The sequence below is a fragment of the Salvelinus alpinus genome, chromosome 28 (assembly GCF_045679555.1).
Source record: "Salvelinus alpinus chromosome 28, SLU_Salpinus.1, whole genome shotgun sequence".
In the NCBI taxonomy this organism is placed as follows: domain Eukaryota; kingdom Metazoa; phylum Chordata; class Actinopteri; order Salmoniformes; family Salmonidae; genus Salvelinus; species Salvelinus alpinus.
The window spans coordinates 23,543,379-23,562,732 of NC_092113.1; the positions used below are offsets into that span (position 1 = coordinate 23,543,379).

The 19,354-nt window shown below is 43.3% G+C and overlaps 1 protein-coding gene across 1 annotated transcript in view; it reads left to right on the forward strand.

Moving 5' to 3' along the window:
• The window catches only part of LOC139557446 (metabotropic glutamate receptor 4-like), a 233,193-nt gene that overhangs the window by 140,192 nt on the left and 73,647 nt on the right, over nucleotides 1-19,354 (forward strand). The window contains exons 3-5 of the mRNA XM_071372260.1: nucleotides 1,995-2,130; nucleotides 10,513-10,667; nucleotides 11,012-11,152. Of these exons, the coding sequence (XP_071228361.1) occupies nucleotides 1,995-2,130; nucleotides 10,513-10,667; nucleotides 11,012-11,152 (432 nt within the window). The remainder of the gene's footprint in view (nucleotides 1-1,994; nucleotides 2,131-10,512; nucleotides 10,668-11,011; nucleotides 11,153-19,354) is intronic.

The window sequence follows — 19,354 nt, forward strand, 5'->3', positions numbered from 1 at the left end:
GATATATTAGGATCCCCATTAGCCGATGCCAATGGCGACAGCTAGTCTTACTGGGGTCTGACACATAACGAAAAATACATTACAGACAAAAGACAAGACTCTATTTCTCCAGTGAAGACAAAAAGAAACGATTAACCAGCCCAGTGACAGCATGGTCAGAGCACTGCCAGTGTATGGTATAGTGGGGTAGCAAAACCACAAAATCAAAGAAAAATAAACTACTTGCATGTACAGTATGTGGGAGGGAGTACAATAACATCAGTGTGTTGTTGCATGCCGTTGACTAAGGCCTTAGCTCAAAGGTTCTCAACCAGAAGTGGCCCTTTGCACCTATAAGCTAGACTGTCATCACGCCCATTGTTGTCCATCTAATGGTCTTTGCTAAAAAAAAATCGTACTTTCACAACCTATTAGTATCAGAGTTGGGGCGCTTTGTTTTCTGATCCATCGTGCAGCCCTGGCAGCTATTCACTGAACCAGAGGGTATTATTCCTGCATTGATTGCACAGTTCATTAGCATGCCCATAGAGTCTGTGGCATTTTGGCAGGATGACAAAACAATTCTCCTGAAATGTTTCTCTGAGAATTAGAAAGCCTTGGCTTGTTTGCTATCCAATGGACGTATGCTGGAGCTCCCTCACTTTCTTTCTGCTGCTGGATACCAATGCCTCATGGCACGGGAAGGTTTAGTTTGCTGCTCTCTTTGGGGAATTGTGTAAGTGTATTGTGTGTGTCAGAGTCTAACACACCAGATTAGGAATGGGATTAGGTCACGTGCAGTGATGTAGTGGTAAAAACAATTGGCGGGTAAACGTTGATTGCCAGTCGCGCCGAGTAAAGGAACACTCTCTAAACTTTCAATGCATTTTTCCGCCAACAACAAAAAAATAGGTAAACGGAGTTTACTCTACGTGAGTTTACCCTCCACTACACCACTGGTTACATGGATTTGATTGGTTAAATTTAAATTAAGTAGCACTGGTTTCCATAACATGTTGTGTGATGTATGGGTGGGTTATTTTGGAGTTTTGATCATGTCACTTTAATTTTTTGTTGTTGATGACATGTCAGAGTAACTGTCAATTTTTGACTGCCAACTTAACAGTTTTATGAGTCATGTGGATACTTCCATTGAAAATTGAAATCCTTGATGCCCTATATGTTTGGATTCATACAATACACAAAAAGAATGCTGTGAAAAAGTAGAAAGATGAATATCAGTAAATGTATGCTTGCCCAGTAAGCAAGATGTACTTAATGTATTTTATAACTTACTGAAAGCCTTACAATGCTAAAGTTGAACAAAAATACATCTATGGAGAGAAACATTTCAACTATTCGCAAATTTTCCATTACGAGTGTAGGTTTGCTACGAATTGCTACACAATTTCCCCAATCTCATTGGCACCCCCATAAACTGAATCTATGGTTTTCCATGTCTCAGCTATGCTGAGACATGACATGATATTTTGTTAATACCTTGCGTTCATCATGCTGTGAAATATTATCAATTTTTATCTTGCATCCAGACATCCATAAAAAGTCCTGAAGATATGAATAGGATTAGTGTTGTTGGTTTTAGGCGAGTGAAAAAAACTCTACTTGGCTTTGGCCTACTTTCAGTTGACACAGAGAACTAAGAAAGAGGGTGATTCTAAGAATGATGAACCTGCATTTAGATAGAGGTTTGCTGTATCTAAATGCAGATGCCCTGTGCTGGTTTACTGTAGCTATATACAGATGCCCTGTGATGGTTAACCAATATAGTTATTTCTGGTGCTGATGCCCGACAGGTGTTCCATAACAATACTCCAAACTACATCAGAGATGGTGTACCCTGATAAAAGGTCCCCAGGTACTGATTATAAACTTTATTTATACTCTGTTTTAGGGACAGCCTAGACAGATCAGCAGATCAGCTAGTGTAATTTATCCATGTCTATTTTCCTCTGTCTATAATAATCCTTACATGTTCCTCTGTCCCTTGATTGCAGGAGGTGTGTGCATCTCTCAGTCAGTGAAGATACCACGAGAACCTAAGCCTGGAGAGTTTGACAAGATCATCCGCAGACTGTCAGAGAACCCCAATGCACGGGTTGTTATTCTCTTTGCCAATGAAGATGACATTAGGTTAGTGATGTTGACTGTTACAGGAATGAAAAAATAATTCAACTAACATACTAAATGATGCCAACAAAGTATCTAAATTTATCTGAGTTTCTGTTTAAAGACGCAACATTCAGCATTTTTGCCCATTGGTTTAGATGGGGATGCACTGCGGTGTAAATGGCTGTACATTAGTATATTGTCCTCCCCACCATGCTTGAACATCCCTAAAATGAAATACACCATTTTCAGTAAGCTATATCAGCTTTATTTTTATTAGATGTCCACAGTGAACGGGATATGTGCCAGTTCACATTAAACACACTCAATCTAACTACATTTTGATGACATGTTCTTCTTATCTGAGGTATTTACAGTACTAGTCATTCAAGGGTTTTTCTTAATTTGTACTATTTTCTACATTTTAGAATAGAGAAAACATCAAAACTATGAAATAACACATATGGAATCATGTAGTAACCAAAAATGTGTTAAACAAATATAAAACATATTTTATATTTGAGTTTCTTCAAAGTAGCCACCCTTTGCCTTGATGACAGTTTTGCATTCTCTCAATCAGCTTCATGAGGAAGTCACCTGGAATGCATTTCAATTAACAGGTGTGCCATGTTAAAAGTTAATTTGTGGAATTTCTTTCCATCTTAATGCATTTGAGCCAATCAGTTGTGTTGTGACAAGGTAGGTGTGATATAGAAAAGATAGCCCTATATACCAAGTCCATATTATGGCAAGAACAGCTCAAATAAACAAAGAGAAACAACAGTTCATCATGAATTTAACACATTAAGGTCAATCAATCCGGGAAATCTCCAGAAATTTTAAAGTTTCTTTAAGTGCAGTCGCAAAAACCATTGAGCGCTATGATGAAACTGGCTCTCATGAGGACCGCCACAGGAAAGGAAGACCAAGAGTTACCTCTGCTGCAGAGGATAAGTTCATTAGAGTGAACTGCACCTCAGATTGCAGCCCAAGTAAATGCTTCACAGAGTTCACAGAGTTCAATCTCAAAATCAACTGTTCAGAGGAGACTGTGTCAATCAGGCCTTCATGGTCGAATTGCTGCAAAGAAACCACTACTAAAGGACACCAATAATAAGAAGAGAATTGCTTGGGCCAAGAAACACGAGCAATGGACATTAGACCGGTGGAAATCTGTCCTTTGGTCTGATGAGTCCAAATTTGCGATTTTTGGTTCCAACCGCTATGTCTTTATAAGACAAGGAGTAGGTGAACAGATGATCTACACATGTGTGGTTCCCACCGTGAAGCATGGAGGAGGAGGTGTAACGGTGTGGGGGTGCTTTTCTGGTGACACTGTCTGTGATTTATTTAGAATTCAAGGCACACTTAACCACCATGGCTACCACATCATTCTGCAGCGATACATCATCCCATCTGGTTTGCGCTTAGTGGTACTATCATTCGTTTTTCAACAGGACAATGACCCAAAACACACCTCCAGGCTGTGTAAGGGCTATTTGACCAAGGAGAGCGATGGAGTGCTGCATAAGATGACCTGGCCTCCACAATCACCCAACCCCAACCCAATTGAGATGGTTTGGGATGAGTTGGACCGCAGAGTGAAGGAAAAGCAGCCAACAAGTGCTCAGCATACAGTATGTGGGAACTCCTTCAAGACTGTTGGAAAAGCATTCCAGGTGAAGCTAGTTGAGAGAATGCCAAGAATGTGCAAAGCTGTCACCAAGGCAAAGGGTAGCTACTTTGAAGAATGTAAAATATATTTTGATTTGTTTAACACTGTTGTGGTTACTATATGATTCCATATGTGTTATTTCATAGTTTTGATGACTTCACTATAGTAAAAATAAAGAAAAACCCTTGAATGAGTAGGTGTGTCCAAACTTTGGACTAGTACTGGTTTTCTAGTTTACAGCAATTACCAATCAATTACCAATTTCCTCCATTCCTCTGCAGTGTTAAAAACCTTTAGTTGTCCTGAGGACTGAGGAGCATCCTGATCAGTGTCTTGGGGCAACAGCTGGTGATGTGTGTGGGTTCCATTATGTTTTACAGCACATTCAAAACCTACAGTACCTACTACTAACACAAGCAGAGAATATACACTGAATGTACAAAACATTAGGAACAGCTTCCTAATATTAAGCTGCACCCCCTTTTGCCATCAGAACAGCCTCAATTTGTCGGGGCAAGGTGTCATAAGCATTCCACATGGATGCTGGCCCATGTTGACTCCAATGCTTCCCGCAGTTGTGTCAAGTCGGCTGGATGTCCTTTGGGTGGTGGACCCGAGTGGCGCAACGGTCTAAGGCACTGCATCTCAGTGCTATAGGCTTCACTACAGACCCTGGTTTTATTCCAGGCTGTATCACAACTGGCCGTGATTGGGAGTCCAATAGGGCAGCACACAATTGGCCCAGTGTCGTCCGGGTTAGGGGTAGGCCGTAATTGTAAATAAGAATTTGTTCGTAACTGACTTGCCTAGTTAAATAAAGGTTAAATACTTTTTACAAATTATTGATTCACACAGGAAACTGTTGAGCGTGAAACCCCCCAGCATCGTTGCAGTTCTTGACATACTCAAATCGGTGTGCCTGGCATACCCCGTTCAAGGGCACTTAAATCTTTTGTCTTGTCGATTCACCCTTTGAATGGCCTCTGAATGGCACACATACACAATCCATGTCTAAATTGTCTTCTTTAACCTGTATCCTCCCCTTCATCTACACTGATCGAAGTGGATTTCACAGGTGACCACAATAAGGGATTGATCACAGCTTTCACCTGGATTCACCTGGTCAGTTTATGTCATGGAAAGAGCAGGTATTCCTAATGTTTTGTACACTCAGTGTACAGTACGTGTATAGCGTAATGTATGGTTTGTCCTCTACATTGATACGGTGCAACAGTGGCTTATGGTACACTCTTAGGAAAAAAAGGTGCTATCTAGAATCTAAAAGGGTTCTTTGGCTGTCCCCATACCAGAACCCTTTAAATAACCCTTTTTGATTCCAGTTGGAACCATTGAGTTCCATGTAGAACCCTTTACACAGAGGGTTTGAGATGGAACCCAAAACGTTTCTTCTATGGGGAAATCCAAAGAATCCTTTTTTTCTGAGAGTGTATGTAAATATGAACACAGGACTTTTGTTGAGGGGGAGAGAGAGGGAGAGAGAGCAAGAGAGAGAGACCGACAGAGAGACAGAGAGAGAGACAGAGAGAATGTATTGACAATTTTAAACTATTTACAGTATATTCAAGAATATAGAAATGACTTTAAAATTCAATTTGTTCTTGCATATGTAACAAATAATGCAAACGTATTCTTAGAATTTGGTGACTAGAATTGATATGTTGTAAAAAGTATCTGCCCTCAGAGGCAAGACACCAATACAGGGATATTGACGTTCTATGCAGTAATAGGTAATAGGCTTTTTTTTTAAGACAAATCAGGCTTGCTGAGTCAAGTAGCACAAATAAATCAATGTGAGTATCCAAAAGCAAAGTTTTACCATAATCAAAGTTACCTTTAAATAACTTTCATTTTTAGCTTTTTCTCAACATGAAACATCTGTAGAAAATAGCTGTTATACAGTGCCTTTGGAAAGAATTCACTCCGCTTTACTTTTTCCATATTTAGTTGTGTACAAAGTGGGATTAAAATTGATTTAATTGTCATTTGTTGTCAACCATCTACACAGAATACTCTGTAATGTCAAAGTGGAAGAAAAATTCTAACATTTGTAAAACATTTATGAAAATAAACACTAATATATCTAGATAGGTATTCAAGCCCCTGAGTCAATACATGTTGCAATCACCTTTGGTAGTGATTACATCTGTGAGTCTCTAAGAGCTTTTCACACCTGGATTGTACAATATTTGCTCTTGCTCTGTCAAGTTGGTTGTTAATCACCGAATTAAGTCAAAACTGTAACTAGGCCACTCAGGAACATTCAGTGTTGTCTTGGTAAGCAACTCTAGATTATTCTTGGCCTTGTGTTTTAGGTGATTGTCCTGCTGAAAGGAGAATTTGTCTTCCAGTGTCTGTTGGAAAGCAGACTGAACCAGGTTTTCCTATAGGATTTTGCCTGTAGTATAAAACCCTATACCTTAAATGATTAAACCCTCACTGAACCCTCTCTCTGACTAGGACATATAGACAAACTCTGTGTGACATTTCAGCTGCAGCAGGGTTTACCATCCCCCTGCCTCAGCCTGACTCTATTGTGTGGTAATAAAGTGTGGATTGTATCCCTGTCTCCTACTGGTCATTTACGTTCTCTTACCGGAACGCCGGGGCAGTTGCAACTATAATTGACACCTTTTTTGAGACCATCACATGGTTGTGCACTTTTTCACCTGTGCTTAGCTCTATTACGTTTCTTTTTATCCAAAAAAAAAACTCCCTAGTCCTTGCCGATGACAAGCATACAGTACCCATATCACGATGCAGCCACCACCACGCTTGAAAATGTGGAAAGTGGTACTCAGTGATGTGTTTTGTTGGATTTGTCCCAAAGATAACACTTTGTTTTCAGGATATAAAGTTACATTCACTGCTCATCTGAGGGACCTTACAGATAATTGTATGTGCTGGGTACAGAGATGAGGTAGTCATTCAAAAATCACGCTAACACTACTATTGCACATAGAGTGAGTCCATGCAACTTATTATGTGACTTGTTAAGCACAATTTTACTCCTTAAATTATTTAACACAGGCGTTGAATACTTATTTCCTCGAGACATTTCAGCTATTCATTTTTTATTAATTTGTAAACATTTCTAAAAATATAATTCCACTTTGACATTATGGGGTATTCTGTGTAGGCCAGTGACACAAAATGCTCATTGACTTATCCGAGCCTGATAATGGGTAATAGTCTGGATATACAGTAATTATAAAAGCCAGGGGGATTTCTGTCCAGCATGCCTGCTGTACCCTTGAACCCAGTCAATGTGAGTTGGCAGCCAATTCATATATTTTTAAAAATATACATTCTGAGTTTACAGCACTCAGGCTAGCAGAAGGCTAGGAGAAGGATGTTAGTGCCATCATGCATTTTGTCATAAACATAAACCTTGTTGTCATGCCAACCCTTCCTCACTAAATAACTCACACCATGATGTGAACACCTGGTATTTACTGTATGTGATTGTTCTGTAAATGACCTCAAGGGGGCGGCAAAAAAGGAGCATATGACATGATATTAGTATACTGTAGGTTTTGTTACAGACATTATTTTATCCTGTAGAGCTATATGGGAAAGCTGGGGCTCAGAATAAACCATGTTTATTCAGTGAGAGGTAGGAGAAAGGTCATTATAACTCAAACATGCATTACTCTGTCGACTGGTGAGCCAAAGGGGTGGCAGAGTGACTCGAGATACACTGTATTGTTATTGTACCTGGCTGTTGATGCGACTGTGTTTCCAGTACTGTGGTCCTGTTGTAGCGACTGTGTTTCCAGTACTGTGGTCCTGTTGTAGCGACTGTGTTTCCAGTACTGTGGTCCTGTTGTAGTGGCTGTGTTTCCAGTACTGTGGTCCTGTTGATGCGACTGTGTTTCCAGTACTGTGGTCCTGTTGATGCGACTGTGTTTCCAGTACTGTGGTCCTGTTGTAGCGACTGTGTTTCCAGTACTGTGGTCCTGTTGTAGCGACTGTGTTTCCAGTACTGTGGTCCTGTTGTAGTGGCTGTGTTTCCAGTACTGTGGTCCTGTTTATGCGACTGTGTTTCCAGTACTGTGGTCCTGTTGTAGTGGCTGTGTTTCCAGTACTGTGGTCCTGTTGTAGCGACTGTGTTTCCAGTACTGTGGTCCTGTTGTAGTGGCTGTGTTTCCAGTACTGTGGTCCTGTTGATGCGACTGTGTTTCCAGTACTGTGGTCCTGTTGATGCGACTGTGTTTCCAGTACTGTGGTCCTGTTGTAGCGACTGTGTTTCCAGTACTGTGGTCCTGTTGATGCGACTGTGTTTCCAGTCCTGTGGTCCTGTTGATGCGACTGTGTTTCCAGTACTGTGGTCCTGTTGTAGCGACTGTGTTTCCAGTACTGTGGTCCTGTTGTAGCGACTGTGTTTCCAGTACTGTGGTCCTGTTGTAGTGGCTGTGTTTCCAGTACTGTGGTCCTGTTTATGCGACTGTGTTTCCAGTACTGTGGTCCTGTTGTAGTGGCTGTGTTTCCAGTACTGTGGTCCTGTTGTAGCGACTGTGTTTCCAGTACTGTGGTCCTGTTGCAGTGGCTGTGTTTCCAGTACTGTGGTCCTGTTGATGCGACTATGTTTCCAGTACTGTGGTCCTGTTGTAGCGACTGTGTTTCCAGTACTGTGGTCCTGTTGTAGCGACTGTGTTTCCAGTACTGTGGTCCTGTTGTAGCGACTGTGTTTCCAGTACTGTGGTCCTGTTGTAGCGACTGTGTTTCCAGTACTGTGGTCCTGTTGTAGTGGCTGTGTTTCCAGTACTGTGGTCCTGTTGATGCGACTATGTTTCCAGTACTGTGGTCCTGTTGTAGCGACTGTGTTTCCAGTACTGTGGTCCTGTTGTAGCGACTGTGTTTCCAGTACTGTGGTCCTGTTGTAGCGACTGTGTTTCCAGTACTGTGGTCCTGTTGTAGCGACTGTGTTTCCAGTACTGTGGTCCTGTTGTAGTGGCTGTGTTTCCAGTACTGTGGTCCTGTTGTAGCGACTGTGTTTCCAGTACTGTGGTCCTGTTGTAGTGGCTGTGTTTCCAGTACTGTGGTCCTGTTGTAGCGACTGTGTTTCCAGTACTGTGGTCCTGTTGTAGTGGCTGTGTTTCCAGTACTGTGGTCCTGTTGATGCGACTGTGTTTCCAGTACTGTGGTCCTGTTGTAGTGGCTGTGTTTCCAGTACTGTGGTCCTGTTGATGCGACTGTGTTTCCAGTACTGTGGTCCTGTTGTAGCGACTGTGTTTCCAGTACTGTGGTCCTGTTGTAGCGACTGTGTTTCCAGTACTGTGGTCCTGTTGTAGTGGCTGTGTTTCCAGTACTGTGGTCCTGTTGATGCGACTGTGTTTCCAGTACTGTGGTCCTGTTGATGCGACTGTGTTTCCAGTACTGTGGTCCTGTTGTAGTGGCTGTGTTTCCAGTACTGTGGTCCTGTTGTAGTGGCTGTGTTTCCAGTACTGTGGTCCTGTTGATGCGACTGTGTTTCCAGTACTGTGGTCCTGTTGTAGCGACTGTGTTTCCAGTACTGTGGTCCTGTTGTAGTGGCTGTGTTTCCAGTACTGTGGTCCTGTTGATGCGACTGTGTTTCCAGTACTGTGGTCCTGTTGATGCGACTGTGTTTCCAGTACTGTGGTCCTGTTGATGCGACTGTGTTTCCAGTACTGTGGTCCTGTTGATGCGACTGTGTTTCCAGTACTGTGGTCCTGTTGTAGCGACTGTGTTTCCAGTACTGTGGTCCTGTTGTAGTGGCTGTGTTTCCAGTACTGTGGTCCTGTTGTAGCGACTGTGTTTCCAGTACTGTGGTCCTGTTGTAGTGGCTGTGTGTCCAGTACTGTGGTCCTGTTGTAGTGGCTGTGTTTCCAGTACTGTGGTCCTGTTGATGCGACTGTGTTTCCAGTACTGTGGTCCTGTTGATGCGACTGTGTTTCCAGTACTGTGGTCCTGTTGTAGCAACTGTGTTTCCAGTACTGTGGTCCTGTTGTAGCGACTGTCTTTCCAGTACTGTGGTCCTGTTGATGCGACTGTGTTTCCAGTACTGTGGTCCTGTTGATGCGACTGTGTTTCCAGTACTGTGGTCCTGTTGTAGCGACTGTGTTTCCAGTACTGTGGTCCTGTTGATGCGACTGTGTTTCCAGTACTGTGGTCCTGTTGTAGCGACTGTCTTTCCAGTACTGTGGTCCTGTTGATGCGACTGTGTTTCCAGTACTGTGGTCCTGTTGTAGCGACTGTGTTTCCAGTACTGTGGTCCTGTTGTAGTGGCTGTGTTTCCAGTACTGCAGTTCTGTTGTAGTGGCTGTGTTTCCAGTACTGTGGTCATAGAGGCAGTAGAAGGAGTGATCAACACAGAGCCTGGTGGAACAGCAGGGAACGCTGGCTGGCTCATCCTGGTTGCTTCTTAATTAGCTCTATTACCAGGGAGGGACCAACCCCTGGAGTAATGTGGCAGCACAGGAAGAGAGGGATGGGTGTTCGCGAGCCTGCACCATGTACACACCACCAGAGGGGGCACTCTGTCACAGGCCAGGGTGGCAGTGTTCAAACAGGGTTCTTCTTTAGTGTATTGTGCTGGTCCTAGGATCGATCCACGCGATGTGTAGTTTGGCTATTGTTAATGTCCAGTACCAACACATCGTATTCACCTAATCATCCAGCCCCATGAGTAGGTGAATCATGTATATAAATGGCAAGAATTGTACTGTATTCTCTCTTTGCCTCTCCTACAGGCGGCTTCTTCAAGCAGCGAAGAAGGACAACCAGACAGGACATTTCATATGGGTGGGGTCAGACAGCTGGGGGTCTAAGATCTCCCCCATACTCAACCAGGAGGAGATGGCAGAAGGTGCTGTTACCATCCTACCTAAACGTCAGTCCATCCGAGGTACTGATGTTATACAGAATATGATGTTCTATATTCTTTATTGTCCAATTTAAATGACACACAACAGTTGGCAGTACTGGTGATATGAGGATGACATTTGTATCTATTTTTTGTTGTCTTTGACAATGAAATTAAAATGAAATTCAAAACCCTGACATTTCCAAATAAAACACTGACATAAACTGTAAACAACATCAGGATATACTGTAGGATGAAAGTAGTACTATGTGGAGGTAGTGCTGAAAGAACTTGTTGATAAAGTCATCAGAAAATCCAATACACATCTCTGCAGTAGTTCAGCAGGTGGTTCTAAATCCAATTGTGCCTCTCATTGATCTCTCTAGGGTTTGATCGCTACTTTATCAGCAGAACTTTGGACAACAACAGAAGGAATATTTGGTTTGCAGAGTTCTGGGAAAACAACTTCCAGTGCAAACTCAGTCGACACGCTCTGAAGAAAGGATCCGGCATCAAAAAGTGCACAAGTAAGAATAGAATTTCCTTGTTTACCATAACCTAGTCCTACACACACTGATTGTTTATGAACTCACAGATGCAATCACTAGTTGTAGTATTCCGACATGTCTTGGATGATGTGCCATTACATCTACTTTTAAATACTATGGTTATTTTGCATGCAGAGTGAGAAACATGGAGCCCAAAATGTATTCCCAGATTGCAGGGCTATATACACTTTCTGTGGTAAGATCCGAACTTTGATTAGTCAAATATCACTTCACAAGAGACTGTGTAATGCAGTGCTTGCTGAATACACAAATACAGGGTCACACCATTTAATGGGTTCAATTAAGCAGAATAGAAGAATCAGGAACTATATTGCGCTGGAGTGTGACTACATAAATGTGGAATGTGTTTTGGAAAGTGCAATAACAACAAAATAGATTGGTTTCATTACAGTTCTTAACATGTATTTGTACTTGAAATATACATCTATAACCCTTCTCTAACAGCGTTATGTATTTGCAGAGATGTAGGCTACTGTAGTATGAGCTATGGTACATTTTGGGGAAATGCAATGTGTTTGAGTAAAGGGTATGATTCTCTTGTTCCATTAGACATGTTCCCGTGACTCCCCGTCGCCAAGTTCAATCTGCACTGCAGTACAATAGCAATCACCAAAACTGGGCCATTACACAAGTTGAAAACATAATCAATAGCAAATCCAATCAGCATATTAGAGACAAGCTCCCAGGTCATTAAAATCAGTGGGCACTCCAAGCCTGACTGTCTTTCATTTCCTTGCACAGACAACACAATCTGCAGGATTCTAATCAGTCCAGACTGGACTGATTCTTGTATTGGTTGGATTGTGATGTGCTGATGATTGATTCCTTCCTATGCGTTAATGTTTCATGCTTTCATCAGCTTGCTATGATAGTTACCAGGATGGGTTTCCTCGCAGCCATTGCATAATGCCATTATATCACAATTCTATAAATCAGGGGCCCGAGAACTATTTGCTTTCCACAGGTTCAGTTCTATGTGATCAAAGCGAATCCAGGGTGGTTTGAGAAACATAGCCAGAGTCGTTAATTGTGTTCAGATCCATGTTTCTAAAAACATACTTACCTTAGTAATTTATGAGGCGGGAACTACTGTAGAGCTTGCGTGACAACCTGATGTAAGAACTGAATTTGATACCTTAATGCATGGGTATTCAACCTGGTAGTTTTTGCTAGTGATATTATAAATATCGCTATAACGGAGACGCTCAGAGACGAGAAGCAGGTGGTGAGTTTAATAATATAATGAACATGGAACGATACAAGACAAGAGTTGCGTCTAGACATGAAACACATAGTCAATACTGCCTGGGGAATGGAACTAAGGGAGTGACAGATATAGGGGAGGTAATCAGGGGTTCATCTTCTCCACCTGCCCGATGAACTGAGGCCTATACCCGGAAGTGAGGCTGACAATGACCCTGAGCTTCTACATGAAGGCTCTCCATACCCGTGACGTGATTTGTGGGCCACGGTCGGAGACGATGTCCTCTGGAAGGCCATAATACCGGAAGACCTGCTGGTACAGTGCCTCAGCGACCTGAAGAGCAGTAGGGAGACCAGAGAGAGGGATAAAATGACAGGATTTGGAGAATCTATCCACAACCACCAAAATGCTGGTGAAGCCATCAGAGGGGAGATCAGTGACAAAATCAATGGATAGATGAGACCAGGGACGGGAAGAGGAAGGATTTTCTCTGCTGGAGTGTGCCGGGGAGATTTAGTTTGGGCACACACAACAGGAGTTGACATAGCGAATAACGCCATGTGCCAAGGTGGGCCAGCAATACCTTTCGGAGAGCGATTGAATAGTACGGGTGATCCCAGGATGTCGAGCGACGACAGCTGTGTGCCCAGGTCAACAGCCGCTCCCTTATCCCTGTGGGAACGTAGATGCACTCAGGATGACAAGTAGTGGGTACAGAGTTCCCTCTCCAGAGCCTGGTGAATGTCCACATCTACGTCCCAGAACACAGGAGCTACGACTCGAGAGGGAACTTGAAAACAGGTCCTCCGACATTCGGGTGACAAGTCCGTGATTGCATCATCGACCATGAGATGGTGGGGTTATGGCGTTGAAGCCATGGGATTCCAAGGATGATCTTGTGAGCTGGTGCACTAGTGATGAAGAAGGGAATGTTTTCCTGATGAATGAACTCCACGGTGAGGGTGAGTGGTGTGGTGATGTGTGTGATAGTTCCGGTTCCCAGTGGCCAATTATCAAGGGTTTGAACCGGAAACATAGAGGAGAGCGGGTATGAGGGGATGTTCAGAGAGGAGGCAAGGGTCTGGTCAATAAAGTTCCCTGCGGCACCGGAATCCACTATGATGTAGAAACAGTACATGAGGGACAGCCAGCTAGTGTGATCGACACTGAAAAGGGTTTGACAGAAAATGATGAAGATCGGATACTCACACCTGCCCCAGGAGGTGGAAGATCACGTGACCGTCTCTCAGCTCTTGTGGATCCCGAGATGGGACGTACCGGACACTGCTTAAGCTGGTGCCCCCCTTGACCACAATAGAGACAGAGCCCCAGCTGTCTCTGTCTGCGTTGCTCCGCCGCGGGGAGGTGTGTGACCCCTACCTCCATTGGTTCAGGCTCTGATACAGTGTTCACTGAGGGAGGGAGAGAAGCGATTTGGGTACTGACGCTCCCAAAGTAGGTTATCCATATGGATGGCCATTGCGATGAGTGTGTCCAAGTTGAGGTTGTCGTCATGACATGCCAGTTCCGTTTGGACCTCCTCATGCAGTCCTCTTCGGAATAGTGTACGGAGCGGCGGCTCATTCCATCCGCTGGATGCTGCTACTGTCCTGAAGGTGAGCTAGTACTCTGCAGCGGTCTGGTCATCCTGCCGTAGTTGGAATAGGCGCTCACCCCCCTCTCTGCCCTCTAGTCGATGATTGAAGATACCTCTGAACAGAGCCATGAACCCCTCATACGAAGCCAGCTCCTCCTCTCTCCCAGACGGTTGTAGCTCACTCCAACACCCGCCCAGTCAGCAGAGAAATAACCGTGGCAACCTTGGACCTCTCGAGGGTGGGGGCTCCCATCTGGTGCGCAAAATAGAGGGAGCACTGGAGTAGGAAGCCATGGCATTTAGATGGGGTTCCGTCATATTTGTCCGGGAGGGAAAAAACAGGCATCGCTGACCTGAGCGGACTGCTGAATGGACTGATGTGCTGGCTCGCTGGGTCGATTGGTATCCTCCGCTAGTTGAAGTCAACAGGTCTCGAGTATGTTCGAGACATTGAAGACTGCAAATAACTTTTTCCATAGTCATCCCCATTTGCACCAGCTGCCTGCTGGTAAGCTTTCTTGACTTTAACATACATTTTTGCCAACACAAGGCAAACTTTTTTTTAACCAGCTAAACAGCTGCTATTAGCGAAAATGTGTTTGGAGTTTTTTGTTAGAGTTTACTTCCTCTTCCAATTACAACGTGGGGAGATCAAAATAATTAATAATGATCTATTCAATGTATTCATTTTAAAATGTTGATTAATTCTCCTTGCCATTATCATTCACCTGATGATAAGACAAGATGTAAAAAAATATATGTTTATTTTCTAACGTTCTAACGCCTCTGTGTTGCCGATTGCCAGGGTCCCTGGGCAAGAAAAGATTGAAGACCCCTGCCTAATTGCACTAAATTAACAGTAAACATTATCCTCCCATCAATACATTTCATTTGATTTTCTGGTGCCGTTCAGACAATTTAAAGTATTGATTGGGGACGTATTTGTGGAGGAATGTAACTGTTTTTCTGGGTGATTTGTAATATTCCCATGACTTTGAGGGAGAGGTTGTTGTCCTGGCACCACACGGCCAGGTCTTTGATCTCCTCCCTATAGGCTGTCTTGTGTTGTCGGTGGGGACTGAGCACGCACCCCTGAGGGGCCCCTATGTTGAGGATCAGCTTGGCATATGTGTTATTTCCTACCCTTAACACCTGTGGCGGCCCGTCAGGATCCAGTTGCAGAGGGAGGTGTTTAGTCCCAGGGTCCTTAGCTTATTGATGAGCTTTGAAGGCACTATCTTGTTGAATGCTGAGCTGTGGTCAATGAATAGCATTCTCACATAGGTGTTCCTTTTGTCCAGGTGGGAAATAGCAGTGGGAAGTGCAATAGAGATTGCATCATCTGTGGATCTGTTGGGTTGGTATGCAAATTGGAGTGTGTCTAGGGTTTCTGGGATAATGGTGTTGATGTGAGCCATGACCAGCCTTTCAAAGCACTTCATGGCTACGGACGTGAGTGCTACGGGTCTGTAGTCATTTATGCAGGTTACCTGGTCCCGTGTGGCTCAGTTGGTAGAGCATGGCGCTTGCAACGCCAGGGTTGTGGGTTCATTCCCCACGGGGGGACCAGGATGAATATGTATGAACTTTCCAATTTGTAAGTCGCTCTGGATAAGAGCGTCTGCTAAATGACTTAAATGTAAAATGTAAATGTAGTGTTCTTGGGCACAGGCATTTTGGTGGTTTGCTTAAAACATGTTGGTATTACAGACTCGGACAGGGAGAGGTTGAAAATGTCAGTGAAGACACCTGCCAGTTGGTCAGTGCATGCTCGCAGTACACGTCCTGTAGTCCTTCTGGCCCTGCGGCCTTGTGAATTTTGACCTGTTTAACTTCTTATGGCTGCAAACCCATTAACGGGATGATATGACAACAGCCAGTGAAAGTGCAGGGCGCCAAATTCAAACAACAGAAATCTCATAATTAAAATTCCTCAAATATACATGTATTTTATACCATTTTAAAGGTAATCTTGTTGTTAATCCCACCAAAGTGTCCGATTTCAAATAGGCTTTTCAGCGAAAGCACCACAAACGATTATGTAAGGTCATCGCAAAACCATAGAAAAACACAGCTATTTTTCCAGCCAAAGACAGAAGTCACAAAAAGCAGAAATAGAGATAAAATGTATCACTAACCTTTGATGATCTTCATCAGATGATACTCATAGGACTTCATGTTACACAATACATATATGTTTTGTTCAATTAAGTTCATGTTTATATCCAAAAACCTCAGTTTACATTGGCGCCATGTTCAGAAATGCCTCCAAAATATCCGTAGAAATTGCAGAGAGCCACGTCAAATAACATAAATACTCATCATAAACTTTGATGAAAGATACATGTTTTACATAGAATTAAAGATACACTTGTTCTTAATGCAACCGCTGTGTGAGATTTCAAAAATCTTTATGGCAAAAGCACAATATTCAATAATCTGAGAACAGCATTCAGCCACAAAAAGAAGCCATACAGTTATCCGCCAAATTGTGCAGTCACAAAACTCATAAAAAGCATTATAAATCTTCCCTTACCTTTGCTGATCTTCGTCAGAATGCACTCCCAGGACTCCCACTTCCACAAGAAATGTTTGTTTTGTTCGGTAATGTCCATCATTTATGTCGAAGTAGCTACTTTTGTTAGCACGTTTAGTACACATATCCAAACGCTCGTGCAGGTCCAGGCGAACGTCGGACGAAAACCTCAAAAAGTTATATTACAGATCGAATAAACTTGTCAAGCTAAGTATAGAATCAATCTTTAAGATGTTGATATTCAAAAACGTTCCAACCGGAGAATTCCTTTGTGTCTATAGAAGTAATGGAACGCAAGTCGATATCATGTGGAATGTGTGTGACCAGGAACTGGCTCTCTGCCACACCACTGACTCAAACAGCTCCCATCCGGCTCAACATCACAGTAGAAGCTTCATTCAACATTCTACAGACTGTTGACATCTAGTGGAAGCCGTAGGAAGTGCAAACAGATCCATATCCTACAGTGTTTTCAATAGGCGATGAGTTGAAAATCGACCAACCTCAGATTTCTCACTTCCTGGTTGGATTTCTTCTCAGGTTTTTGCCTGCCATATGAGTTCTGTTATACTCACAGACATAATTCAAACAGTTTTAGAAACTTCGGAGTGTTTTCTATCCAATACTACTAATAATATGCATATATTAGCAACTATGACTGAGGAGCAGGCTGTTTACACTGGTCACCTATGTGCACCTTTCATCCAAGCTACTCAATACTGCCCCTGCAGCCATAAGAAGTTAAAAAGGTCTTATTCCCATCGGCTGCGGAGAGCGTGATCACACAGTCTTCCAGAACAGCTGGTGCTCTCATGCATGTTTCAGTGTAATTTGCCACGATGTGAGCATAGAAGTAGTTTAGCTCGTCTGGTAGGCTCGTGTCACTGGGCAGCTCTCGGCTGTGCTTCCCTTTGTGGTCTGTAATGGTTTGCAAGCCCTGCCACATCCGACAAGCGTCAGAGCCGGTGTAGTATGATTTGATCTTAGCCTTGTATTGACGCTTTGCCTGTTTGATGGTTCGTCGGAGGGCATAGCGGGATTTCTTATAAGCTTCTGGGTTAGTGTCCCTCTCCTTGAAAGTGGCAGCTCTAGCCTTTAGTTCAGTGCGGATGTTGCCTGTAATCCATTGCTTCTGGTTGGGTTATGTACGTACGGTCACTGTGGGGACGACGTCATCGATGCACTTATTGATGAAGCCAGTGACTGATGTGGTGTACTCATCAATGTCATCGGAGGAAATCCCCGGAACATTTTCCAGTCTGTGCTAGCAAAACAGTCCTGTAGCTTAGCTTCTGCTTCATCTGACCACTTCTTTATTGCTCTAGTCACTGGTACCTCCTGCTTTAATTTTTGCTTGTAAGCAGGAATCAGGAAGATAGAATTATGGTCAGATTTGCCAAATGGAGGGCGAGGGAGAGCTTTGTATGCATCTTTGTGTGTGGAGTAAAGGTGGTCCAGAGTTTTTTTCTCTCTGGTTGCACATTTAGCATGCTGATAGAAAGTTGGTAAAACTGATTTAAGTTTCCCTGCATGAAAGTCTCCAGCTACTAGGAGCGCTGCCCCTGGGTAAGCGTTTCCTTGTTTGCTTATGGTGGAATATAGCTCATTCAATGCTGTCTTAGTGCCAGCCTCTGACTTTGGTTGTTGGAGTGGGTCCAGGGTTTCTGGGATGATGGTGTTGATGTGAACCATGATCGCCTTTTGAATCATTTCATGGCTAAAGATGTGAGTGTTACGGGGCGATAGTCATTTAGACAGTCATTTAGACATGTAGGTATTACGAAATGGGTCAGAGAGTGGTTGAAAATGTCAACTCTGAGTACGAGTTCTCGTAATCCAGGACGGCAGGTAGCCTAGTAGTTAGAGTGTTGGGCCAGTGTCCGAAAGGTTGCGAGATTGAATCCCTGAGCTGCCAATGTAAACATCTGTCATTCTGCCCCTGAACAAGGCAGTCAACCCACTGTTCCTAGGCCGTCATTGTAAATAAGAATTTGTTCTTATCTGACTTGCCTATTAAAAGTGAAGGTTAAATAAAAAATTATCCATCTGGCCCTGCGGCCTGTGAATGTTAACCTTTTTAAAGGTCTTACATTGGCTACAGTTAGCGAGATCACACAGTCTTCTGGAACATCTGGTGCTCTCATGCATGGTTCAGTTGCTTTCCTCGAAGAGAGAATAGAAGGCATTTAGCTCATCTGGAAGGCTCGTGTCCTTTGGCAGCACGTGACTGGGTTTCCCTTTGCAATTCGTGATAGTTTGCAAGCACAGCCACATCCGACGAGCATCAGAGACAGCATAGTAGGATTCGATCTTAGTCCTCTATTGACTTTCTGACTATTTGATGGCTCGTCGGAGGTCGTAGCGGGTTATCTTATCAGCATCAGGATTAGTGTCCCGGTCCTTGAAATAGGCCGCTCCGTGAGGATGCCACCTGTAATCCGTCGTCGATGCACTTATTAATTGAGCTGGTGACTGATGTGATAAACTCTACAATCAGATGAATCCCGGAACATATTCCAGTCTGCGAAACAGTCTGGTAGCTTATCATTCGCTTCATAAGACCACTTCTGTATGGAGTGCGTCACTGCTACTTCCCATTTGATTTTTTGCTTTTAAGCAGGTTTCAGAAGGATAGAGTCATGCACTCAAGGCCACCACTCACACTACTGTACATATAGCACACTCCCAGAACCACAACATACCACATTCATCATCAACATGTGAGTATCTAATTTACAATTCAAATGAATGGTGATTAGTTTTCTAAATTAGATAAAGGAAGAGAACAAATGTAAGCTCTTTGTTTATTTTAGCTCATTTAGC